The sequence below is a fragment of the Scophthalmus maximus genome, chromosome 1 (assembly GCF_022379125.1).
Source record: "Scophthalmus maximus strain ysfricsl-2021 chromosome 1, ASM2237912v1, whole genome shotgun sequence".
Taxonomy (NCBI): Eukaryota; Metazoa; Chordata; class Actinopteri; order Pleuronectiformes; family Scophthalmidae; genus Scophthalmus; species Scophthalmus maximus.
In genome coordinates this window covers 9164327-9190392 of record NC_061515.1, presented here as the reverse complement: position 1 = coordinate 9190392, position 26066 = coordinate 9164327, and the positions used below count along the sequence as shown (strand labels likewise).

Here is a 26066-nt window from a genome sequence, read left to right as displayed (position 1 = left end):
ACAGGAGCCGCGCTCGCAACGCCCGCAGAGGAGATGCAGCCCCCGCCGAGAACTACCGGTACCGAGATGCCCGGGCCCGGGACGGTTTCCGGTTAGTGCGTGAAATGTTTGGACCCGGTGCTGGATGGAAGACGGGGAGAGTGAGGTGAGAGGAGATGACCGGGGTCTGCTGCTCTTAAATCGGCTGTATCTCGTTCCAAAGGAGGAGGCGGAGGAGGGTAAGTCACGGGGGGGGGGGGTCTTGTGGGAGAGAAACGCGCCTCCGTTTGGAGGGAACACGTCCCCGCGGACAATCAACTTAAGTTGCGCTCTAACTTGACACAACGCGACGTTTCTCCCGAACGCGTCGGTCCTCTGCTGACCGTCGCTGCAACACGTCGCGTGTCTCTGCTGCTCCCGTTCACAGCTGCAGCTTCTCCACCTCAAACTCCATTTTTCCACGGATGCTCTGCAGAGGCGTCCACGCACAACAAAGGATGCGGGTGATATCCGGGATGTGGATGATGGTGCTCGTCGCTGCCCGCACCCTCGGGCTGTGTCTCCTTCCCCCCATGGCGTGTCAGATATTACGAAACAATAAATACATATATTACAAACCTTTGTGGACGCATTTCCCTGTGTGCTACATCGCATACTGATTGCACCAGGAAAAAAAATCAGTTCCAAACATAGAGCCGATCACTTTGAATAATCTGTAGCTTTAAATGTACACGCCTCCAAATTAATGACATGACTTTGCTTCACGGTTGATCTGCATGTCGCTTGGCTATATGACTAAACTGTCAGCAGCGAATGATGAGACCGCGTATAGCGGTGATTTCTATTCTAATGTGGCATTTTGTACAAAAAACGTCGCAATACGCTTTCGGCGGTACTTTTATTTTGAAACGTGAGACCGGAACTCGCCGTGGTCAACTGAGGCTGACTTTACTCTGGTCTCCCGTTCACCCATCAGCAGCATCTCGAGTCCACGGGCGCGAGATCCATGCACACACACGCACGCGCGCGCACACACACACACACGGAGAGAGGGTGGTCGATGTCGACGGCCCCGTGTTCTCCTCCTGCACCGGGAGCAACGACGGTCGCTTTCTAATTGGATGCTCTCCGCGCGATGGAGACCCGAGTCGACCTCCCAGGTAATTTGTGTCTCGCCTCAGGACGGAAGCCGGTTAAGCAGTAGTCGGTGTAATCTCGGCCGATGCAATTATAGAGAAATCAGCGCTCAATTGAGATCTACTTAGGACGTGGGGTTGTAGATGGAAGACGTGGTGTTCACTCGCCTGCCCGCGCGGCTCTGTTGCGTTCAAGTGCAATTCGAGAGATGCTGGCCGAGAGATGCCTTTCCCTTCCCCTTCCCCTTCCCCTCCCACATATTTAGCATTTCTTATTCATAGTAAGCAGCAGCGCAGATTGGATCTTTTCTTTTCCTCCTTCAAGGACATCGCAGGATGTTGTATTCATTGAGGTGTGGAAGTGTCAGGCTATGGGACACTGTCAGAAAGGGACGCTGTGTGGTTTCAACAGTGTTCCTTTTTTTGTTTGTTGTTAAATATTTGCATCTCTTTTTATTCTATGTTTTCATATTCACAGTGTGAGATCTTTTAAAGCCCGGCTGTCAGCCTGGTCCTCTTCTCCCTGTTTGAGCCTCTTCTCTCCTCTTCTATATCTGTACCATAACATTCCTTTCCCCTGCTTCCATCTGCCCCATGGCTGGTGTAATTCCTCCACCAGCAAATTTTCCTCAGGGTATAAAAAAAAAAGAAGCTGCCTCATTGCTTATTGTTGTAGCTTTGCTCTTTCCACTTCCCATTGGATCCCCCCCCCTCATCTTTAATGGGCCATTAGGAGGCAACCAGAATGGTAAAGCTGTCAGCCGGGCCTGATTGATTTGGTTAGACCCCAGATGAGACTGATCCGTGCCTGAGATTCCTCCGGAGCTCTCTCGGCCAAACGTCTCCCCCCTCCGCCCCCACCCTCCTCCAGGCAGCAGCAGCAGCCACGGCTGTCAGGGAGCAGAGGTGGACGATCCTCGCCTTCGGGCTGGAGGCGCTGAATGTGAAGTGTGCATTAGAGCGTGCAGCATCCGTGCCTCGTTGTGTACATGATCAATTGCCCCACGGTGTGGTGTTGCACGGTGACAGGCCATGCTCCGTTCCCCCCTGCAGTGCAGTGTTCTTCACACAGGTGGAGGGGACGCCGAGGAGGGAAAAGTTTTAGCGTACGCGCGGAGCGTTTTTGGGCTCCTTTTTTTGAAAGTGGGCCACCGGTCCCTGTGGTGAATGGTTCTTTTCTGGGGCAGGCTCGGTGATGACGCTCACCTGGCCCGGATTGGGAACAGGCACCCTTGTCCAGCCATTCCTGAGCGCGGTGCGGAGACTGTGCAGCTTGGATACACAGTACTGCAGAAAGCAGACGAACTGCTCGTCTGACTTGGTTGCCACTCCCCCCCCCCCCCCCCCCCCCCCCCCCCCCCCACATCTACAAAAACTTCTCAGGGATACCTCTGTCTGCAGCGGCCTGTGAGTATGCTTCAGCTCAGCCCACCTGTCTCGGGTATTAACTGGGATTAAATCGACTATTCACCACTTTTGTTTGCAAGAATGTCTTGTTTCACACAGAGGTCTAAAAGTGTGGAGTTGATGATTTTTATCCACTTACTTGGTGACTTCTTGTGCCCAAAACCCAAGCGCTGGAGTGAGAAGCGAGCTGCTATTTAAGGATGGCACAACCCAGCCAGCTGCTGTCGTTTCCGCTCCCATTGTAATTGAATCAGCGCTAGTTGTGTGCGCCAGCGAGGGGGGGTGTGTGCGCCCCACAGAAGATTATACAGTCGGGACTTCTCGGCGGGCTGTAACGGCCGCTCTCGCATACCTGGTTGGTGGCTCCTATTCCTGGTGGGAGCGTTTGTGGGACGGAAGCTGGTGGGGAAGAAAAGGGACCTACCAGTTGGTATCATCCGTCCTCAAACTATCATCCAGCAAAAGGATGTGGGTTCTTAATGTAGGTTTCAAACAAGGTGGTCCATCCTCGTTGTAGAGTTTTGACGGGACAATAGTACGGGCGGTGACTGATGAGTCTTGGATCCGAGGTAACGTTTGTCTCAATATTTAGGCTCTGACTGGGTGTTTTTGTCGTTAAGTCGCTTGTGTGTTAGACCCGTTTGCCGATTCAGAGAATTGACCGACCGTATCGATGACGGTGAAGACGCAGAGTGACAGAGGTCTTGCGCAGTTTGGACACGTTCCTATTGATCTGCTGTGTGGGGCACAGAGCAGGGAGAGGGTTAACAACTCAAAAAGGGAACTAGGCCATCAACATCCTTTTTTCATGGGCACATTCTGAGACTGGCTGTGAGCCTGACACAAACGGCAAGTGAAACAGCAATATTTGATTGTGGAATGCATCTGCCTCAAGCCAGCCCCCCCCCCCCCCTTTGGATGTTGTAGTGTACATGCAGAGAGGCAAGTGTTATGCATAGAAAACGTATAACGCTGTGGCTGAAAGGGTGGAACGTTCTCTGCATTTCCAGCTCTACCCCCTCGCCGCCTCAAATCCGCGCTTACTTTCAGACACCAAAGATATTTTCTCTTGCCCGGGATGGAGAGGAACACTCACCACTCGGCTCGATTATTTTGAGTCATCCAGCCAAGGCTGTGGCACTGGGCGGGAGTGTAAAAAATGTTATATCCCCGACCACGGATACATCTGACTCCTCTCAGCGGTGTTAGGGTTTTCCTCCAGTCTGTCTGGAAAAAAAACACTGTAAAACCCATTTAATGTGGATTTAGGCGACTTCATTTGCCCATGTGTCGTTATTCATGCTTCTTCTTTTGATAGGGAAGTTGACCTTTGACCCTGCCAGTAAATTGCCCTGAAAGAGGAACAGCGGATAATACCTAAACTCATCAAATAATCATACGGGTTGGAAACCGCTTCTGAGTTTACACGCCTGACTTGTGTATCACAAAATGCCGCACAGCCGCGGCGCAATGTGCCTCGGGCAGACGGAGCTTTGATTCATGGCAGGACATTGATCCTTGATTAAATCAATAGTTTAGTGACGGGGAGCTCCAACGGCATCAGCCTGGACACCATCACAGAGCCAAAACAGGCTTCTGCTCTTATCTCTCCAGTCATTGACAGTAACATCAGGCCTGTGAGACGCTGCAGTTTGGTTTGACCAGTAGTTCAGTGAAATGTCAGACGATACGCAGGTCCATCAGACCACCAGAACAATTACTTTGGGATGATATTCATCAGTAATGTAGAACGAGGAACTAGAGGAATTCTGTGGTCTCGTTAAGGGCTGGGGTTTGGTACTTTTTTTTCTTTTTTTACTGGTACATATTACAGCCTTTTTTATCCTCATATAATGTTGTTGTTTTTTGTTTCTCATGCAAAACAAATCTCTGTGCTTTTTAACCCACTGCCCTATAAGTTATGGCTTTTATACTGTGGCAGCTATTTTATTGCAAAGAATGGACCATTGGCAGTCTAGTATGAATTTAGAGCTGCAAGTGATTCTTATTTTAATTTTCTTTAATTTTCTGTAAAATGCACATTTTAATTCCCCAGAGCCCAAGTTCCTAAACAATCATTTTACAGCGATAAATACGGAGAGAGGCAAAGGGAAGTGAATGGGCAAATGCAATAGGTCCATAGGTGCAGCAAAGTAAAGTCAGCTAAATTTCCCAGTTTCCTGTTTGAGAACCTTTTTGTGTTCCAGTGTAAGAGCTGTACTGGAAGTTCTGCCCATCACAGCATCCGTGTGGTGGAGCCAAACTCTGTCCCCTCTCTGAACTGAGTCAAATCACAGCTGAGTCTGTTTCACCCCTGCTCTGCTGCTCTCTGCCCCGGGGCTCTTCGGTCTGCCCCGTCTCTTGACATCCCAAACAGCACAATCCTGCAACTCCTATTTAACCTACATGGTCCGTAAACGTGCATATTGGTTGGTATCAGGCAATCTTGTTTTTAATGCTCACACTGTCTCCAGTTGCATAAAACCGTAGCAGAAAATTGCAAATCACTGTGTCTGCAGTGTTCAGAGTTTTGGTTGTCCTGGGTTACAATTTGAAAGCATACAGGTGGAACTTCAATCAAAACCAAAGGAGGATGCACAAAAAGATGCAGAGAAGCACAATTCATATAAACTGCAGTCGTACAGTCCTCGGACCAGTGAAATAATAACATCATTTTCCTATTTATTTTGAAGGAGAATGGATCATTGCTGCAGGTCAATATCACATTAGCATATTTCCAATGAAGCCCTTTTATTATTTCCAAAAATCAATAAACCCTATTTCTTAGGGAGCAGCAAAAATATTTTTGTCAAACATGAATGATCCACTTGAGATTCTTAAAAGGTTCAGTTATTGGTTATGAAGTGATTTGCGTGACTTGAGTGTTTTTGATGAGTGCTTCGACTTTTTAAATTTATTTTTACATGAGAATAATTTGAACAATGCCAAGATGGAACCAAACATCTGAGTACGTGTCTCCCATGAGATTTGACATGAGATTTTAGCACCAGCTTAAGCGTGACAGGAGAGAAATCCACTCACTTCAGCTGTTCAGATTGAGGAGTATTGCTGTAGCATTGTTGTTTTTTTTTTTAGTTGACCAGAGTGATGTTGTGCTTCCGTCCGTCCCAAACTGTGTTTTCTGAGATAAATACAAGTTTGTACTATGTCCTGCTGCACACTTTGCATCCGTCCTTTATCGTCCTTAGGGGGTGGGGGGAATAAGGATACTGAAGATCTGCTCAAGTTAGTGACACTAAAAATAGTTGTGAAGCGTGTTCACATTCGTTCCTGAGGTTTGATGTCGTCCCTCTGGCTGTGACACCTACACAAGGAGCTGCAGCTGGAGTTGGTGTGTGAGCACGAATCTGACTGGACTAAAGAATGAACCTTGTTTTGGCCCTTTAGCAAAATTGTCAGAGCCCATTTGCACCTAGCAGCTCTATGCACACGACCTATCAAGATGCAGATCACACTTAACGCCAGGTGTAAATGGGGTCTTGTTGTTGTTCGAGACCAGACATTATGGTCTAAATATGTCGTTTTTTTCTTGTATTGATGCGTCCAAGTTTCTGGGAATCCATGGGTCTCCATCAATCTTTAATCTTCACTCCTTCTTGGAAGTTCTCTTGGTTAATGACTAACTATGATCTAATCTTCTTTGTTATTCTGTACCAGAGGGGTTAAGATGGGTGGAGCTGCCGTCATCCTCATCATCAGGAGACCTGAATGAATACTGCTACACTGCTCCCACCCCCCACCTCATCCATGACTTTCTACTGTGTATGTCAACACTCTTTTTTATATATACTGTATATATTTACACAAATCCAATGTAAATGATGCTGGGGTTACACACTCTTCCCCCAAGTCCAAAATGAATATCACTCGAAGATTATGTTTTGGAGGAAGCTCAGATTTTTTTTAATGTGCATTGATAAAAGAAAAAAAAAACAAGCATTAAAATCATAAATGTATAGAAGTTGATAAAAATATTAAAATGTATCCAAAATGAACAGCTAATGACGAAGACCGAACCAGACCAGTGGCTCAGTTAATTTAGTAAAAGAATATCTTTTACTAAATTATATAAAAATTAAATGTCATTTCTTCTGCTAAATAGATGTGACCACATGTGGTTTGACTTAATTAGGCTCGATAGTGACCAAGAATTACTGGGCTTATCTCTGGATGCTTCACATGCTTTTCAACTGGGAAGATTAATTAGGGCTTTCAAGGAATTTAAATTAAAACATTTAAGACGAAATATCTCCCGAATTCAAGACCACAGTGAGTTTTTTTTTTTTTTTTTTAAAGAAGGGTTTGAGGAAAAACCAAATTACCGCTGCTACTCCACTCATTTAACTTAAAGTATCTTCGCTCACATTCTGAACCGGTGCTCATGCTCAAACTGTTGTTTTGCAGGAACCGTCGACTGCTGTGCCTCAAACTCTGTAATGGAAAATCGTGGTGAGTACCAAGTCGCTCGTTGTGGTTTGTTAAGTGCAGTGTGTTAATGCTTGTGGTCAGAGCTGTAGATCCGCTCATCTCTCTCTGTACATTTCACTGTGTTAACGGAGTCTGTCTAGCCTCGCACGTTTTTACGAGCCACTCAGGACTGCGACCATACATTTCTCAACCTCAGGCCCTGACTGAGGATCAGTTTCCAGTGTCACCGCTTGGCTTTTCAGGGTTTTTTCCCTCGTCATCACGGGCCTGAGTTATGCGGTGTGTTGCAGAAGACACACTCTAGTGAATATCTGTTGTATCCCTGTTTAAGACTCTCTGTGAATATTAAGAATATGAGTTTTTGTGTGTTATTCAGCTTCAGACGAACCTTGATTGTGTTTACTTTTGGATTTCTGTCAGCCAGTTCCCTTATATTAAAAATGAATCTGCCAAAACAAAGCAGTTAGATATGCCCAAATGTGCGTACACTAAGCCATCCCTTGTGACTATCGCTCATAAGACTTCCCATGGCTACTTCACAATAAAAGCCTTACACGACTCTCAATCCTGCAGGACTGTGATAAACATCGACAGGATATTTAGGATTCGCACTCTAGCGGCAGAGTTAAACATTTTGGGAAATATACTTATTTGCTTTTCCTTCCAAGAGATTGGTGAGAAGATTGACACCAGCACCTCTGGAGGTCTCCCACACATTACCTTTACATCGTTTCATCTTATTTATTTCATCCATAAAAAAAAAGTATAATAACAGTTTGTTGTTTTACAGGAGGTTATGTGTTGGAATATTTCTCTGACTTCCAGGTGTAGGTTTTGTTACCTTGTTACCAGGATTGCTGTATTCCTCCTGTTTTTAGTATATGCTAAGCTAAGTTTATGGTTAAACTGTAAAATATCAAGCCTCAATTACATTTCTTTGTCATAATTGTTTGATAATGCTTAGGAATCATTGCCCAAGGTAAAAAAAAATACTCAGTCAGGGTTTAATGTCAATATACAGTTAAAACTCATCTTATACAAAAATATGAATAATTCTCTATTTGAAAACATTTTTTAAAAAAAGCTAACTTTCTGCCATGAATGAATCTTGAAGCACTGAGCATTATATCACAATCCAAAGGGCACGGTTCATATTCCCCCATGTTGGACATGGCAGCGTATGTACATGTATGTGTGCACCTGGCTCAGTTTGTCTGCCTGCTAAAAAGTGGCCTGACCCAGTCTCTTATCCAGGTCAGGCCAACAGGTTCTGGACTCTTGTGGGTTGGCTCAGCTCTCTCTGGAAGGCGGCCTGATGCGAAGGCTGTATGTGGGGCACAGGAAGAGGAAAAGGAACACACTCGCTCTCCATCTTTAATAAACAGCTTGAGATACAGCCAAACGCTCGAAAAAACTCTGATCTATCCAGGCGTAATGACACAGCTTGATTCCCCGGATTCCTCTGAGGCACAGTCAGACAAGGTTTTTTCTGACACTCCAACCTCAAATGAAATCAAAGCACTAATTCAGGGGGGTCCAGTACGCTCTCCGGGACTCTATAGAGAGAGTGGTCTCTCTCTGTCTTTCTTGCTCTACCTCTCTATATTCGGACCCAAAATAGGGTCGCTCTCCTTGGCAAGCGCGTTTCAAAGTCATGCTGATGCTTCCAAGGCTGTTCATACTGTGATAGGCGACTTGGAGATGTGCAAAAAAAGGTTTCTGGAGGCTTTAAGAGAGGTGAGCAGCGTGATAAACACGAGTCCTGCACAACAGCAGTAGTACTAATATTGCCGTGCGTGCGGGATAGAGAAACGGCCGCATATGTCTGACCGACTCATCTTCCGATCGGCCAGATAGACGGAGAGTGATTTCTTCTTCAACAAGCTCTGTCATAGTAGCAGCTCAACTGCCGCATGTGGTTTCGAGTCTGTAGTTCACGCTCAGGCGTTGAGACGGAGCAGCATCTCAGACACGCTTGACCTTTATGCTGCTCCCACAAAAGGTCGTGTCTCTGATCTTTAGGAATATTTCTCCTGATTGAGGGCATTGATTGGAATTTCTTCCTTCACATCCAGACAAAGGTAAGGTTTGCTTGTGAGTTGAGGTGCTTTACTCACTTAGGAATTCTACAGTTGCGATCTGTATCTCTATCCTCTGTTCTCCTAGTCAGTCTTGGAAGGAAAACACTGACACCAGTGTGTGAGGCACAATAGTTTTCAGGGCAAACAATGTGGTCTGAGCTCTGCGGTTTTTAAGTCTTGGTTTTTTTTTTTCTTTCTGTGGCAGTTTTGTCCTTTTCATTGTTTCATTCACCCTGGTTCAGTGTTATGATCATGCAAGTCCCGTTTCTCTTGAGACCCACTGCACCACATGGCATGCATCACACTGTACATACATTATTGGATGCACACATTGCATCACATACCGCAGCGCACACACGAAATTGAAAACATACCGTAACTCGGTCTTGCTCCCTGGAATGGCAGGCATCTCTCTCTCTCTCTCTCTCTCTCTCTCTCTCTCTCTCTCTCTCTCTCTCTCTCTCTCTCTCTCTCTCTCTCTCTCTCTCTCTCTCTCTCTCTCTCTCTCTCTCTCTCTCTCTCTCTCTCTCTCTCTCTCTCTCTCTCTCTCTCTCTCTCTCTCTCTCTCTCTCTCTCTGTGATTGCTGACCTGTGCTTTGAGCCAAGGAGGGGAGGGTCAGTAACAGAGGGGGAGAGGGAGTCCAGCTCCTGGAGGGAGGGAAGGTCTTAAGGAGATTGCGAGAGGGAGGGACCGAGGAAGGTCTGAACTGAAAGGCGTAGAAGAAGGGCAGACGAGAAACAGAGAGCAGAAGAAAAGACCAGAGATAGAGGAGACCTCGGGGGGGGCGGGGGCTTCGTTGAAGGAGGGGGAAGGCAGGTGTCACTGCCGAGCCGTCCGGTGTAGTGTGCACATTTTTGGGTGCAGGACAGGTCCGAGGCCCCTCAGGGGCTGGATCATGGGACAGAGCCTTCATGTGGAGACTCCAGCTCAGGACCCACAAAAACACGACAATGGCGGTGAGTTTCTGGACTCACTCGTGCACTCCTTGTGTCCTGTGTACACTCATGCAAACCATTTCTATAATTTGATAGGTTTTCTCAGTGCCTTTTAGCATAGAGGAGAAATAAGGTTTGGACATTGTATAATCAATTTTGCACAGTCTCCTCCCTCGCTCCCTCTCTCTCTCGCCTCCCTCTAACCCCGTCACTTTCACCACCACAAGGGAATGTTAAATCACTGGGATCACATGGATGAATCTCAGCTGTGTTTTCACACACTCATTCATGCATGGTGCACTTATTTCCTTATCTCACCAAGCACAGGACGATGAATTTAGATGTTGGAATTAATTTCTTTGGAAATGGTGATTTCGTCTGACTGGAAGAGATTTTCCCTCTTTGAATGATTGCAGCTGTTCTCATCAAAGAATGTAAACAGACCTAATTCATTTTCAAGCAGATATTATGACTTTGAACAAGTTGCGAGTTGTGAATTCACTGGACAAATTTAACTTTTTTTAACCTTGTATAGCTCTGATTGTATTTTTTAACTTGATGCTACAGTGTTATTGGGTTTTAATTGGACAACTGGTTTTAGGCCCATCAAGATTACACAAGAAACAGTCGCACTGATTATAACCACCAAATTATAACCAATTAAATAGATTAAATTTCATAAGCTGCCCTCGCAGAGCTTAGGGTTGTAATGAGGTTGTGTTTCCCAACCCTTGCACCCCGTGGAAGCAGGTTTTGTTATGTAAGCGACTGGGGCGGCTTGGCTCGCTTTATGGGCCGAAGTCCCGGGTCATTTTTTAAAATAACAATTTTCTTTGACCACATGCTCACCTGACCGGGGGCTGCCATGACTCATTGAGTCACGGGGTTGGAGACAAATCTGGCCTCTCTCTGGGATGTGTTTGATAGATTGAGTGGTAGGTGTGGCTTCAGGATGGGGCTACGTCAGAGGAACACACGCACACACACACACACACACACACACACACACACACACACACACACACACACACACACACACACACACACACACACACACGCAGTGTCGCACACCCCCATGTTTCCTGACTGGTATGCCTTATCTTGGCAGCCCTCCTGATTACAGAGCATGACTACTAAAGAAATCTCGTTCTGGATTTGTTCTGAATAGAAACATGTTTTATGTCACCTTGATGTTTTTTACAGTGAGAATATGAATCGGTTTCACTGGTGTCACAGTGTTCTACCTTCCTGCAGTAGCTGTGTTTCCATGAGCTGTACAGTTGACTGTGTTGTCGAGTGTGAGGGGAAGAGGTTGTCTTTGTTCTCGGTCACAGAATCAGGGTGGAGTGCTGTTTCCTCCCTGTGTTTCCAGGCTGACCCCCCCCCCCCCCCCATAGGTCCTGTAGTTTTTCCTCTTTTTTAAATTTTCTATTCACCCTTTACTCCCATTCCCACAGTCACACACAGCTGTAGTGCCACCACACACCAGACGTATTCTCGCTACAGCTGAAACAATGACGAGCTTTTTCACCGTTTCCGTGAAGAATGATTTTGATCCTCCTGAAGGCAATAATTGAGTTTGGACGTACTGCGCTTGGTGACATCCTTTTTGTCCGTGGATGGGCACTTTTTACAATCGGGCGACGCTGGCGTATGTTCGAATCTTCTAAGGATACGATCGGTTGTCTTTTTTGGAACGGATGCCTGCCGCATGGCCCGAGTGGCCTGCGGCCGTCATCTCTGCAGTGCTGTGGAGTGTGCAGGCCTGGCACCGCCAGCTCTTATCCTGCCTCACTGGCTTCAGCTGAGCCACTGTGTCAGAGCAGTCTGCTGTGTGAGAACCTCGGCTCTGGATCACCGGGGAAGCTGTCTTAAGCAACGCTTAATCTGGATGTTATGGCAGCTGGTCTGAATCCTCGGACCTTTCCCTATCCAAGATAAGCTGGATTTCCATGGTGCGGATATGTTCCTTGAACCCCCCGGACCCTTTCTGCTGTAGCTTCTAGCAGTTTTCTGCAACTTTGTCCTTCCGGCGTTTTCTCCCCTGCTGATTTGATTGTTGGGATTTATATACAGGACAGTTGATTTTGGGGTTGACAGATGCTTCCTGCTTCCCCATGGCATGCTGTTTCAAGTCCCACCACCATGGAAGCTGGACGCCTAACACCCCTCTTCCAGGTAGAATAGTGACATTTAAAAAAAAAAAAACACACTTTTTTTTTTTTATCGTTTTAAAGGAAAAAAAATTCAAGACATATGGAGAAATTCCTTTTTTAATTGTCAGCAATGCATTAACTTGAGCAATTTTAATTTGAAATGCATTCAAATTAATGTTTTGAATGTTACCCTGCCAGCAGCACCGAGGTGAGGAGAGGCGGTAAAATACTGTTTCCTTCAGCTGCGAAAACGGGTTTTGAATCCTGTGTGATCCACCATCCAACGTCCACCATGCTAAAATGTCCCAGAAACTGAAACCCCATCAGTTCTGTAGATAAACCTACGTTCCCCTGTGTGTGTGTGTGTGTGTGTGTGTGTGTGTGTGTGTGTGTGTGTGTGTGTGTGTGTGTGTGTGTGTGTGTGTGTGTGTGTGTGTGTGTGTGTGTGTGTGTGTGTGTGTGTGTGTGTGTGTGTGTGTGTGTGTGTGTGTGTGTGTGTGTGTGTGTGTGTGTGTGTGTGTGTGTGTGTGTGTGTGTGTGTGTGTGAGAGAGTGAGAGACAAAGAGTCAAATGATATATAATTTTTGGTGTTCTTCATTGGAGTGCTTATTAAGCCGTATCAGTGTTGTAGGTATTCTGTGAAGAGGATATTTTAGTGGGAATCGGACTGCGTGGCCAGGCATTGTTTAGAATCCTTTGTATGCAGGAGTCTGGATGTTGTAAATCTGACCCTATTCTCTCTTCACTGGTAAATGTTATGTCTGCCCGAAAACAGCGGCTGCAGCCTTGAGAGAGAGCGAATGTTCAGAACCCTCTTGTGAGCTCAGCACCCTGTCAATTGACCTGTCAATTACGTAACCAAGAATATGCAACCACGACTGCCAATTTAATGAAGTACTGCGGGTCTTACTGGCATCTCATAATGATCTGGTTTTTTTTAAAGGTTTTGTTTTGTATGTAACATGACTGACAGGTTTTTTCCTGCTCCTGTGGGATTGCATCCGTGTGTGCCTCTCTTCTCTGTGGAGGCAGCGCGGGCCTGAATGACCGATAAGGCACTAGTCTCCATCCAGCCAAGGAATGTGAGCACTTGACAGAGACAAATCCTGGCTCGACGCCATCGCCAGACCCCATCCTGTTAACTGAGGATCTGTGGAGCAGTCCATGAGCTCTCGGCATCGCCCTGCCAAAGCACACTCAGTCCCCGAGAACTAACGGCTAAAGATAATAACAGGCGTAATGAGCACGGCCTATCTTTACACAGGCAGCAGATGAGCTCAGTTAGAATAGAAGTCCTTTGTCAGAATATTGTGACGGCTGATGGATCCACGCTCTCCTTTCCCCGCACTCCCGTGTCGCGTTTTGAAAAAATGATATAATGTTGTTCTATCTGTTCTTATAGATGATGAAGCTGAGCAGCACCACAGCACAATGGTGGGAGAGGGGGGCAGCACGGGGGACAGCACCCCTCCCCCAAAGCGTAAGGGCAAGTTCTCGACCCTTGGCAAGATCTTCAAGCCGTGGAAGTGGCGGAAGAAGAAAAGCAGCGACAGGTTCAAGGAGACTTCAGAAGGTTTGTGTTTTCAACCCATTGTTCGACCCCCCCTCACCCCCAAACCCCCTTCTTTCTCACTGGTCATATCAGTTACATTCAGTTTCATCAGAATTCCCGTGTTTCTGCCTGAATGCTACAAGCCCCCACTACTCTCCTTGTGTGTTTTTTAGTCCACTTGCAATAAGACAAAAGCTGCTGACAAAATATCTCAGAATTCGCATCATTTGGATTCTGGAGCATGAGGTCACACACAAATTTTTTTCTCACGTGTATTGATGACAGAGCTGGAGAGGAAGATGTCGACGCGGCGCACGCGACAGGAGCTCATAGAGCAGGGAGTGCTGAAGGAGGTCCCGGACAACGGTAAGAGCTGATCTTGCTGCGTCTTGACAGCAGCCGCCCCGAGGCGATCGCACCCACACAGACGGTACATGTTCAGTACATTATGGCACGAACACTGTCCACTAGGAGTCTGAGACGTGTTCTTAGAAAAGTTACATTTACTCTCACCTTCATTACACGAATATAATGTCTGTTTAAAAATGGCTTGCCACTCTCCAGAGCTGAGGAAAAGGGGAACAAAATGTGCCCTGCAGCAAAAGAGCTTTGAGAGGTGTGTGCACGCGTTCTGCTGGCCCCACTGTTGCAGAAGCACATTTATTAAACCTACAGCTGCTCCTTCATCACACCGACAAACACAGACTCTCTACAGGGCTTGGTTTAACATCATCTTTCCTTTTTACTGTAGAACATGGCTGCAACAAAAGTAGATTTTTATGACCAGTTCATCAGTTGATTTTCTAAAAATGTATTTATCAGTCTGTAGAATTTCATAAAATAGTGAAAGACACCTGTCGTATTATCTCAGGGCCCTATAAATCAATTTAAATTGCTGGAAGTATCCAACCAACAGTTGGAAACCAACAATTATTTAATTTACTATAATATAACGCAGAGAGAAGTAACAAATCCTTATATTTGTGATTAGCCAATGTTTGGCATTATTGCTTAATAAAAAAACCAAAAAGATGAACCAGTTGTATCATTGAGAGTTTTGTCAATGATATAATGAATCAGTAAACTAATCTTTATGTGTACCACATGGAGATTCACACAGGGGGGTAACAAGTAAATGACATGAATATTCTACTTTATCAAACATGACCCTGCCAGTGTTAAACATGAATCATTTAGATTGAGTGGATGTTTGTCTCATATTCTGGCTCAGTGATTCAGGAATGTAAGATTTTCTCAATATGATGTTTGTTTTTCCAAGGACTCATGTTCTTTTCAACCTTTTAAGATGCAGATGCACAGAACCTGAAGCCTCCCTACGTGAAGAATGGTCACACTCTGCCGGTGAGCTCCGGGGTCGGAGGTGGCGGTGCAGGGGTCGTCAACAGTGGCAGGAGCCCGTGCAACCAGGGCCAGCTCCCCTCTGAGTCCGACTTCAGGATGAGCCAGGCCTGGCTCACCCAGCCAGACGACCGCAGGGGCCGGCCTCCCCTGGACGGAGACCGCCGGGGGGGCCCGTGCGCCAGGGGCACGGGACTGCATGAAGATGTGCGGAGAGGTGGCGGGATGGTGGTGCGTGGGCACGGTGAGGTGGAGTGGAAGCCAAATGTGGTCTGGCAGGGACAGATTCACGGCCAGATGGAGGAGGGCAGACGCGGCGGCCGTCTTCACCCCGAGGACGGGCAGAAGAGGCCTGGGCTGCAGAAGGCCCCGTCGGAGGACGGCAGAAGGAGCAGGCCCATGGAAGCTGACTGGAAGCCCACGCTCCCTCGACATGCATCTGCCGAAGAGGGAAGGACCCACAGAGGTGAGTCGCCTGAGCTCTTCCAAAGCTCTTCTGAAAGCTGTAATTATAAGATCCCTGTTGATGTATGTTTTAAAACTCGACCTCCTTCATACGCTTTTGAAAATAGCAGTGGATTCTTCAGTCAATGTTTTTTTTTCTTTCTTCCTCCCACTTGCTGTCACTTTCCTGCTTACGCTCTGTCCTCCCAGATATAGACAGGCTCCTGTCGGCTCCCAGGGGCCCTGCTCCAGCTACGCTTCTTATTCAGGCACATGAGGGAATAGCTCGTCCTCTCTTCTCCCCTCCTAATTAATGTGTCACGATCACTAAACCCATTAAGGCCCTTTAACGATAACACTGTCAGTTCCGTGATAATTGGTGAAGAGCCGCAGCTCACGGATTTCACTGAAACATTACGCTTTGAGAAATAAGGGGTCTTTTTTAGACTTGCGTTGATCTGACACATGGCCCACTGTCATATTGTCATGATGAAAACGCCATGTTTTCACCTATTTTGCTTCATGCATCACCTTGTATTTTTCTTTTTTCCTTCTCTGATGCTGCTTTTTCTCTCCCTCTCCCACTCTCTTTCTATCTTCATCACATCTCCTGCTCTCTGTCTTCCTTTTCTCTCTCTCTTCTCCGCTGCTCATGCCCACTTCCTCCTTTCCACTTAATTATTTCCTCGTTGGTTGTGTGACGACACCGCGATAAAGGCTTCCCTGTAAATAAATAACCCTCGACTTCAGAGCTGCAGCTTTGAAGAATGGCGTGGGAGCTGCGGCAACGCAGGGGCTGCTCGGGGGTGCGGTGGGGTGGGCAGAGGGAGGTGGCTCTTTGGTGGTAATTGCAGCCGCCTACTCTGTTTATCTTCACAGCTGATCCCTAGATAATGCAATTCTCAAACAAGGGCTATCACAGAGAGTGCTTGGAGTGGTGAAGCAGCAGAAATGTGCCGGAACTGAAACTTTTATATGTAGAGTTGTTTTTTTCCTCATGAGATGTTCCTAAGTCAATAAAGGAAAAGATAAACACACTCTTTGTAAATGTGGAATATTGTGTGTGCACCACAGCTGGTGATTTGAAAGTGCCACTGGCATCTTTGATTACATTTCAGCTGATTGTGGTGCTGCAGAGTAGTTTTAAAGTTATTTAAAATGGAATGAACTTCTTTTATGTAACATATCTCCCACAATACTGTGTTTTCACAGAGTCAGACAGCCACTTTGTCACCGATCCGGAAGCCCTGCGGAACACCCTGCGTGAACCTCTGCCACCGAAGCAGCCTGTCATGACACCAAAGTGGCTGATGAGCTCCACCCCTGAGCCCGACAGCGAGGGTTCACCTCGCACTCTGTGCAACCACCCCGCAGCCCCGTACTCCTCTCCCTCCGCCCCCTCGGCCGCAGCGTCCAAAGCTGTTCGGTGCGTCTCCTCCGCCGGTGTGTCCACTCAGCAGTCTTCACCTGCAGCTCCGACCTCCTCCTCCTCCTCTCAGGCCGCCAAGCAGCCCCCCCTGCCTCCACCCAAACCGGTGAACAGGAACAACGCCAACATGCTGGGTAAGTTCTGCTGAGTGGCGGGTGCCTCTGCTAACAGCGGATGGAGGGAATGGACTTGACCACTTGCAGCCCACATCCGCAGACACAAACGTGCATTATGAACACTCGAATGTCTGCGCAGTTAGTTTGGCATTTTCCCACAGATGAGTGCGGTATGTACATTTATGAGTCAGTGCACAACTGACGGCGAAGGGAAGTCTTCAACAAAGCTTGCAACACACACTTCCACACACACACACACACCCTGGTAATGATGTTATCTGAACAGCTTGAGCAGCTTTTCCCCAGCTAATTACTTATTACGCCTGGACTATTTTAGCTGCCACTTTTCCAGCATTTTAGACTCTGAAGATAACGGGGACTCTTGTGGCTGTGGGCCGGCGCTCACACAGATGCAGTGCACTGGTTGTGGCTGTTGTTGTTGTTTACCCTGGGTCTGTCTCATCTGGGATCTAGCCTTAAGGCTGTCTACTCAGGTCTGATGACCGCGGTACCTTACTAGTCTGTGCACTTTGTGTGTTTTGGATTATGTAAAGTTTATTTTAGTTATTATTATATGATGTGAGGTGTGACGTTTTTAGCCATGTAGTCAAATGAGGGGAAAAAAAGATATTACAAGAAGTCTTATTCGTGGTCTCTCAAGGGTTTTTTTGGGTTATCGTTAGTAGCAGATAGAAATAGAATGCAGCACAACTCACTTGGAAATTAACAGCATTTTTTTGTTTCATAAAATTTGACCTGCCAAGAGTAGGCCAACCAGAAATAGAACAAAAACCTGCTGGCAGTTTACTGGAGATTTCCTATAAAGTCAAAGTAACTAAATGTTTGGAATAAATAATCTGACAACCTGGGAGATTCATATATCTGCTCTCTTGTTGAGAATTAGATGAGAACATCGTTACCATTCTCATATCTGTTGAATATGAATATGAAGCGACAGACAGGAGACACCTTTGTTTTGAGCACATTTCTTGCCAGGCTACGCACAATCTGTAGACTTAGCTAAGCTTCTCCTGGTTGTATGTTCATATAACTTCAGTCATCAACTCACCCACTCGCTGGCTGTGAATCTTTGCTGCATTTTCACATTAGCACATATTCAATCACATTACTCGAAATTTTACCACAGGAGAAAATGTCCAGACTTCAGTGCATTTGTGAAAGCGGCTGATCAGACGTGAGCGTGGTGTCGATCTTCTCATCTTACTCTTGGCACCAAAAGAAATAAGAATATTTCCCACATTGTGGAACTATTCCTTTGAGAGTCAAGAAGAACTGAGTATGGTTGAAAAAAACTTAAATTAATGACGAATGAATGATGAATATGAATTTAGCTTAACAAATACCCCGACAACATGAACATATTCAGTACACCATGTGTACACCTTCACTCATTCATCACACCAGCTGAAGGCCTCCATCTCCTCCCTGTTAGTCTCCGCCCTGCAGGGGGGAGAGAACGCTCAGCTTCCCCTCTACTGGTCCTGCTGGAAGCGAGAGTGCGACTATGATGTCTACCTGTCCCTGCCCGTCTACCTGTGCCGACGGGCCGGAGGCCTGCGCTCAGGTAAAAAGAAGGCCCTCTGGTATCTCTGTGGCCGGGTCTGCCCGTGTCTGGAATGCCCTCCTTCAGAGTCTGCGTTCTTTCATCTTGTCGCGGCCTTTTAAGCCGCCAAAGCATATTTCCCAACAGATGCCTTTATCTCGCTGATTGGCCCTGATTGCTTCTCTTTGGGTGTGGTATATAAGAGCCGCATGCACATAACGAGCTGATGAGTGGAATGGGTGCTGTGTGAACATGAGAAAACTTCTGTGTGCGTGAGCAGCCGGAGTGTTCTCAGCGCTGTACTCTCTTGTCTGGCATGTGAATAAGGAAGAGGCTTTAGCGGGTTCCAGCTGTGGCCCGCAGTGCATCAAGTGAATTTCATAGTTCTAATCCACTCGGCTTCTGCTCAATTGGGATGGATGGGGGGGGGGGGGGGGGGGGGGGGGGGGGGGGGGGGGGGAGGGGAGGGGGTTGTGTCTGGATGGGTGGATGGATGAGGGGGGGGGCGACAGGGTTCTAACATAAGGGCTTGACTTAATTTAGAGAAGAAGATGTAGTTCAGTCTAGTCTACTGCATGTTTCCATCTGGCAACACTGACCTGTTATCATGCCTCAATAGCACGGCTGTGGCTTTTAACGTCGATGTTTTAAGAATCTCACCGCAAATATACACATGTGCATGCAAAAATTATGACGGTTTGCATTTGGGCTTTTCTTGCACTTTAAATATGCTAATAAACATGATTTGAGAGCAGGTTTAAATTCTGGCTGTGTCGAGCATGAAGGCTGAATTTGTCTCTCCAACCTGGGGCACATGCTGCGCACTGGTCTGTGTGCATTCATGTTGACACGATCATGTGATCTGACTCGCTGTATGTACACAGTAATGCTCGGTCAGACATGTAATCCCAGTATTTATATTTGTTCATGTGTGTTCCGTCATGTTGGGTACATCATACATCATACATCATACACGTACGGCGGATGTATAGTTTTTCTGATTGGCTGAATTAACTGGACTAAATCATTTGCAGGTGATTTCACCCAAGCCACCGGGGGTGCCAGTCTTGTGCCTGCCAAGCCGTCTCCACCGATGCCCCCTAAGAGGACCACCCCCGTCACCAAGCGCACCCCAGAGGACTCCTCCGCTTTGAGCCATCCCATCAACCCCTCCCCTCTCTCTCTGGAGGACCACAACAGCCTCTCTGTGGGCTTTCAGCTGCCTCCCCCTCCCCCCTCCCCTCCACTCCCAACCCACGTGCCACCGTCTCCACCCCGCCAACACATACACACCCACCACCTCCACCATCAGCATTCCTACCCCCACCCACTCCCCCAGCCCATACCCATGCTGTTTGACCCACCGAGCCCGGTCAGTGAGTCTCCCCAGCGCCCGGCTCCTGTCCCACTGCACATCATGATCCAGCGGGCCTTATCCAGTCCCGGCCCGGCTCAGCCGCATCCCGACGGGTCACAGCGTGCACACGCTCTGCTTTTCGAAACCCCACCAGAGTACCAAAGCGATCGCGGTCGGCCCTTGCCCGTGAGCATCCAACCACTGAAACTGTGAGTCCCTCGGCACATGATACCAGAGGAACTATTCTGTTGAAACAAAATCAAAAATCAGTACAAGCAAAAGCAAGATTACTAGACAGTAGACAGAAATATTTCAACCTTCATGAGAGCCTGCTTTGCATGTGACCTTGAGTGGCCTTCACCTCTGTTTCTTTTTTTGCCTTGTACACTTTGAACACAATTCAAATTTAGATCCAGAGAACATCTGACCTGGATCATTGCAAGGGTATAGCTAGAAGGATAAGGGTGAGATACATCACCTGGTTAGGATAAACTGTAATGTTGAGGGTTGGATACATTTATTTTCATTTTGATAAACCTACTGGCAGTCTTGTTGCAAAAGCTGCTTCATACACACAAGATGCTTTTACTGTATCCATTGTGCCTATATCTATATTTGTTTTATCCTTCTATTAGATCCGAAGATGATTACTCAGATGAGGAAGAGTTAGAGGAGGAAGATGATGAAGAAGATGAAGAGTATGATGGGGAGATCCCCCAGCCGGAGCTGGAGCCACGGAGTCGGCGGTGCTTTGTCGGTGATGCCGGTGTTTGTGTCATCCCAAGAGGAAACAGCAGTGAGGAGGAGGAAGAAGAGGACGAAGAAGAAGAGCATGACATGCACAGGGACGACAGCGACTCAGATGGTCCTGTGCTTCATAGAGATGAAGACTCCGATGAGGACGAGGAGGACGAGCCTCCACCTAGTAAGCATGAGCAAATTAAAACTTAGTTTCAGCTGCCTTGCAGTGAATTGTGCTCCTGACTACATTGCTCTACTTTGCTCTCATCCAGGCGCCCTGGCCAGCCGGGTCAAGAGGAAGGACACCCTGGCTCTGAAGCTGAGCAGCCGTCCCTCTGCTCCAAACAGGGACAGGTTTACACAGGAGAGGGGCTACAGAGACAACCAGCCCCCGGGACAGACCGGACTCACCTGGCAGAGCAGGGAGCAGTGGGAGGCCATCCGCGCACAGATCGGCACTGCACTCACAAGGTAGTGTGACTCATTCAGCATTCCCCTTCACTAAACGGAAACAACAACCTCCGAGCTTCAACGTACACAATAACCATTGAAAGTTTTGGATTTGGATCCTGCAATCACACAGTCAACATAGATCTTAAATTAAATTTTACTGACAGTCCTTTCCTCCCCAGGGGCAAATTTTCCAACAAAACAAGTTTCCCCCCGACACTGTTTCACATCCTGGGCTCAGTAACAGCCAGGATGATTTTTATTGGTTTTAAAGAATTTTAAAGCCACAGCATTTTTCCCCCCGTAGCAGAATAATGATGGATGCAGCCAGATTATTCTCCAGCGCTGACACATGACATTGTGCACATTGTGTGTTGCATGTTCCATTGCCTTTGTTTCCTTTAAACTGACGAGTGAATGTGCGTTTCCTAAAGAAATCAGGTTATTATTTCATAGATCTTTGTCCTACTTAATGCTCGAATGACAAAGTGATGAAACTGTGTAAAAATAGTGCTGCTCTTTTTTCTTTTTTTTTTTCTTTATTCTTTAGACGACTGAGCCAGAGACCCACAGCTGAGGAGCTCGAGCAAAGAAACATCCTTCAGCGTCAGTATCCAATCTTTTTCCTTTTCTCCTTTTTTGGAATTCAAATTACTGAACCTAAAAATGCCACCAATGAAAAGAGGGATTCTGTTTGAGTCATTAGCTCCTGGACGCTGACTTGAACTAAAAAACACAACTCAGTTCAAAGTTAATTCATAGTTTTGTCTATGAATGACATTTTGTTTTCGTAAATAAAGCCACATTTTAACATTTTTCTTGAGCCATTTCCTTATGTATGCCTAATTCTGTTTTTTACGCACACCAGTGACAAGAATTTACACTTGAAAAGTCTGTCTGAAACATTGATCACAGTTTCGCTGTCTAATTTTGGAATAAGCTTTTACTCTACATTTCCTGCATATCAAACCAGGCTTTCATATTGGAGTCTAAAGATAGCTTTGTTGATTTAAAAAAATATATTTTTTGTCCTCCCTCATTCTTTCTGCAGCCAAAAACCAGGCTGACAGACAAGCTGAGGTTAGAGAGATCAAGCGGCGACTGACCAGGAAGGTGAGGCAACACATCTTCAACTGACATCCACGTGTCAAATCATGTATTTTCTGGATATCAAACTGACGTAAAGACTCTTGTTTGTTGTAGCTGAGTCAAAGACCCACGGTTGCAGAACTACAGGCTAGAAAAATCCTACGCTTCCACGAGTACGTGGAAGTCACAGATGCCCAAGACTACGATCGGAGAGCAGAAAAGCCGTGGACGAAGCTGACTCCTGCCGACAAGGTGCGCATTCTGTTTGTATTCTCCAGCCAGTAAATGCACTAATTTCCATAAAGATTTTATTCAACATCATATTAGCTTTGCAGCATCATGGTTGGGACGTCTCCTTTTCAAATCAACTTTCACCTGACAGTCTCTTTCCCGGTGTTTTGTCCAGGCGGCGATCAGGAAGGAGCTCAACGATTATAAGAGCAGTGAAATGGAGGTTCATGAAGAGAGCAGAATCTACACGAGGTATATTCAGTCGGTCTTGACATTTTAATCTTTCAGATCTCAGTCCTGGTTGATTTGGTGAAAACCTGCAGTGTAACACCATCAAATTTTACATCAAATATACACCTTGTTACTACAAGCTTCGACAGATTGCTCTTTACAATGCAACCCAAAAAAATTGAGATGTTCAAAGAATTCGGATAGTAATAAACCTAACCTTCGATGACGCATTGTTTCCTGTGACTGCTTCACAATTAAAGCCATCTTGTTTAATTTTTTGACATTTAAATAATGTATTTATGGTGAATCATCAGTAGTAGTGGTTTGTATTTGTGGTGTTCGTTATGCCACTCTGGTTTGGGTAGGAGAGAAAATAGCAATCAGTGAGGCTGATAACATTGTATTACATACATGCATTTTTTCCTATGAACGTTTACCTTGTATGTGAAGGTAGTTTAAATCCAGCTGCTAACAATGAAAACTACAGCATATAGATGTAATCACATAATGTATATACATTGAATTTCTTCTGCTGAAAGTATGCGGCGCATATATAGCTGCAAAAAACAAGGTGTGATCTCAATGATTATAACTTTTAAATGATCGTGATCTGTTTGTTTTGTTTCACGTAGGTTTCATCGGCCTTAACGTCCCCCTCTCTTTCATGGATGACGAAGCACTTAAGATCTCCGTGGCATTAGGCTGCTCCCTATATGGAGACGGATGGCCCTTTATGTTGTCCGAATGTACTGTACAGATTATCAGGGGAAAACCTGGAACTGTCTCAAAACAAGAATGCTTCTCGCTTGCCCTCCATCGCCCTCTCGCTACATTGCTTTCACTGATCTGAGGTGGTGGTCGGTGAGGACCAGATGCAGTATTTCTCCCCAGACGACCGGGGGGGACCACGTGCCAATGACGTGGAGGAGTTGCAGCGGACCTACAGGGCTTACTCTCACTCTGCTGTCGTGTGGTACCCCTCAGGGACTTGGATCTAGTTACAACCTTTAAATGCGGCCTCATTCTCTGTTGCCTTTTTTTCTTCTTTACTGTTTATGGAAACGCTAATTCATCGAGTTAATGTGATAACATACAATAATAACAGTAATAATCATGATGATGATTTATAAATCTCTACAAAGTAACAATAGATACTAGAGATAAAAATGGCTGCTGCGTGAGCAGGCTGGAGGATGAAGACTGGGATATTCTGTTGTTGGACTGGACAACTCTGGGATATTGTATGTGTTTTACATTAATTGTGTACAGACTGCTATTGTAATACCTTATTATAAAACTTGGAGAGATCTAATTACAAAAATAATCTGTAATGCACAAGATATTTTATATTGTAATTATGATCACGAGTAGTGACCGCTTTTATTTTAGCCTTTTTTATTTGGCTTGCCTGTATTTATGGTTGTGATGTAAGGTGGCCATTTAAGCGTCAATCTAGAATCTAGAAAAGGTTGCGGTTCAGGAGCCTGTATTCTGTGTGCCAATATACCCGATGCCCAAAGGACTATAGGATTCTGGTTTTCATGTCACTGATTTTCTGCAATCCACTGCATGAGCCAACACAGAATCCAGTGCCACTGGATCTGGATAATCTCTCTTCATTTATACTTTTTTATGAGTTTTTGTACTTCCCTTTAAAGATCAAACATGCAATGCATTCTGTAGCCATTCTGATTAAGGTCATGCTAGTAGTTTCTATACTAAAAGTTAAATGTAAGTTGCTGTGAGTGTAGATCAGGGATTTATCAAAAAATCAGAAAACGTATAAACGGTCAACAGGGAGTCATTTTGGCTGAAACCTTCTTAAAATGCAGAAGCATTTTATCTTGTATTGTCGTCTGGCCAGTAGCTTACAGGGTTCTCTATGCTGTGTACAGGTTGATATACCGTAGGTTTAACTGATGCTTGTGTATATCTTGTCTTCCTTTAATTTGAAAAGAAATTTAAATATAAAGGTATTTTAGGTTGCTATTTTTTTAAGCACAGAATATTAGTTTATGATTAAATACAAGAATGGGAATATGAAAGTGTACCTTTTCTGTAAAACTAAGGTCATTTTTAATTGAATGTGGAATTGTATGGACTGACAGTTTTCTTTTTAACTGTAAATAGTCACCTCTGGATCTAATTAAAAATCTTACAATTGCTTGATCTGCCTGTGCACTGACTCCGCCCCTGGCTCAAATCAATGGATCTATCTCATTGGTTTTCTGGGGTCAATTAAAAATGGAATGTGAAGTGAAAATGTGAGGCTGCAGTGACACCTGGTGGCTGGTAAGTTGTTTTTCATTATTTGGAAATGATGTTTAAAGCTAAACGTGGAGATGGCTTCAGATGCATTATGCATGATTAAGGTGTCAATCTAAATCTTGGAATTTGTTTAGTATTGTAAATATACATCCCAGAGGCTCACAGCAGTATATTATGTAAGGAGAAAAGCAAAATTACATGATGAATACCCAAGCAAAGGTAAATATTCATACATAGCAGACATTCATGTACTCATACACATCTACTCATGTATGAGTAGAATTTAAGACTATGATTGATATATTTACTATACTAGGATAATCTAAACTGTTAAGTATAATGAAATAGTCCCAGAATCGATATCGAACTAAGTGGAATACATTCAAGTTTATGCTGGTCACAATTCATCTAATCATGTTAACTCTTGTTTGCAGTTATTCCATCTGGAGTAATTGTATGTAACTAGACTGTTCTTATTTTGTTCTTGATTTGCTATACTAATTACTCAGATTAGCATAGCAGTTTGAAGTTTTAATACAGTGCAAATGAACATATGAAACACTCTCAGTACTTTTGCAAAGTGGTCATTAGTACTTTTAATTCAGTAAATCTCAGTTTTTCTTGCACACTGTGCATTAGTGCTTTTTCTTCAGTAAACACTACCAGTACTTATTGTACAGTGGCTATTAGTACTTTTACTTCAGTAAATACTCTCAGTACTTGTTCCACCCCTGGGTTACAATACTTTTACTTCAGTAAATCTCAGTTTTTCTTGCGCACTGGTTATTAGTACTTGTACTTCTGTAAACACTCTCAGTACTTCTTGCACAGTGGCTATTAGTACCTTTACTTCAGTAAATACTCTCAGTACTTTTTACACCCCTGGGTAACAGTACTTTTACTTCAGTAAACAATTTCTCAGTACTTGTTCCACCACTGGTAACAGTACTTTTACTTCTGTAAAACTCGCAGTACTTCTTTCACAGTGGTTATTAGTACTTCTACTAATACTCTCAGGACTTGTTCGACCGCTGGGTAACAGCACTTCTACTTCAGTAAATACTCTCAGGACTTGTTCGACCCCTGGGTAA

The 26066-nt window shown here is 45.4% G+C and overlaps 1 protein-coding gene across 8 annotated transcripts; it reads left to right on the top strand.

Annotated features, from left to right (window-relative positions):
* phactr4b (phosphatase and actin regulator 4b) lies at window positions 1-24871 on the top strand. 8 transcript variants are annotated; one of them, XM_047332433.1, is made up of 16 exons: window positions 1-218; window positions 6201-6305; window positions 6948-6992; window positions 13547-13717; window positions 13982-14062; window positions 15003-15521; window positions 16712-17062; window positions 18498-18629; window positions 19643-20174; window positions 20601-20890; window positions 20979-21177; window positions 21707-21762; window positions 22208-22269; window positions 22360-22497; window positions 22652-22728; window positions 23340-24871. In XM_047332433.1, exons 3-16 carry the CDS (start codon window positions 6980-6982, stop codon window positions 23353-23355), a joined length of 2637 nt encoding a protein of 878 aa, XP_047188389.1. In that variant the 5' UTR covers window positions 1-218; window positions 6201-6305; window positions 6948-6979; the 3' UTR covers window positions 23356-24871. The 8 variants fall into 8 exon arrangements, with proteins under 8 accessions (XP_047188389.1, XP_047188402.1, XP_047188391.1 ...); XM_047332435.1 differs by lacking the exon at window positions 1-218 and adding an exon at window positions 954-1139; XM_047332446.1 differs by lacking the exon at window positions 18498-18629 and having other exon boundaries at window positions 4-218.
* Window positions 24872-26066: the final 1195 nt, after the last annotated feature.

Coding starts and splice junctions, on each gene's coding strand:
- phactr4b (XM_035635770.2), top strand. CDS start 9,949: ATGGGACAGAGCCTTCATGTGGAGACTCCAGCTCAGGACCCACAAAAA. Junction 10,010..13,546: donor ACAAAAACACGACAATGGCG/GTGAGTTTCTGG, acceptor CTGTTCTTATAG/ATGATGAAGCTGAGCAGCAC. Junction 22,270..22,359: donor AGCGGCGACTGACCAGGAAG/GTGAGGCAACAC, acceptor TGTTTGTTGTAG/CTGAGTCAAAGACCCACGGT.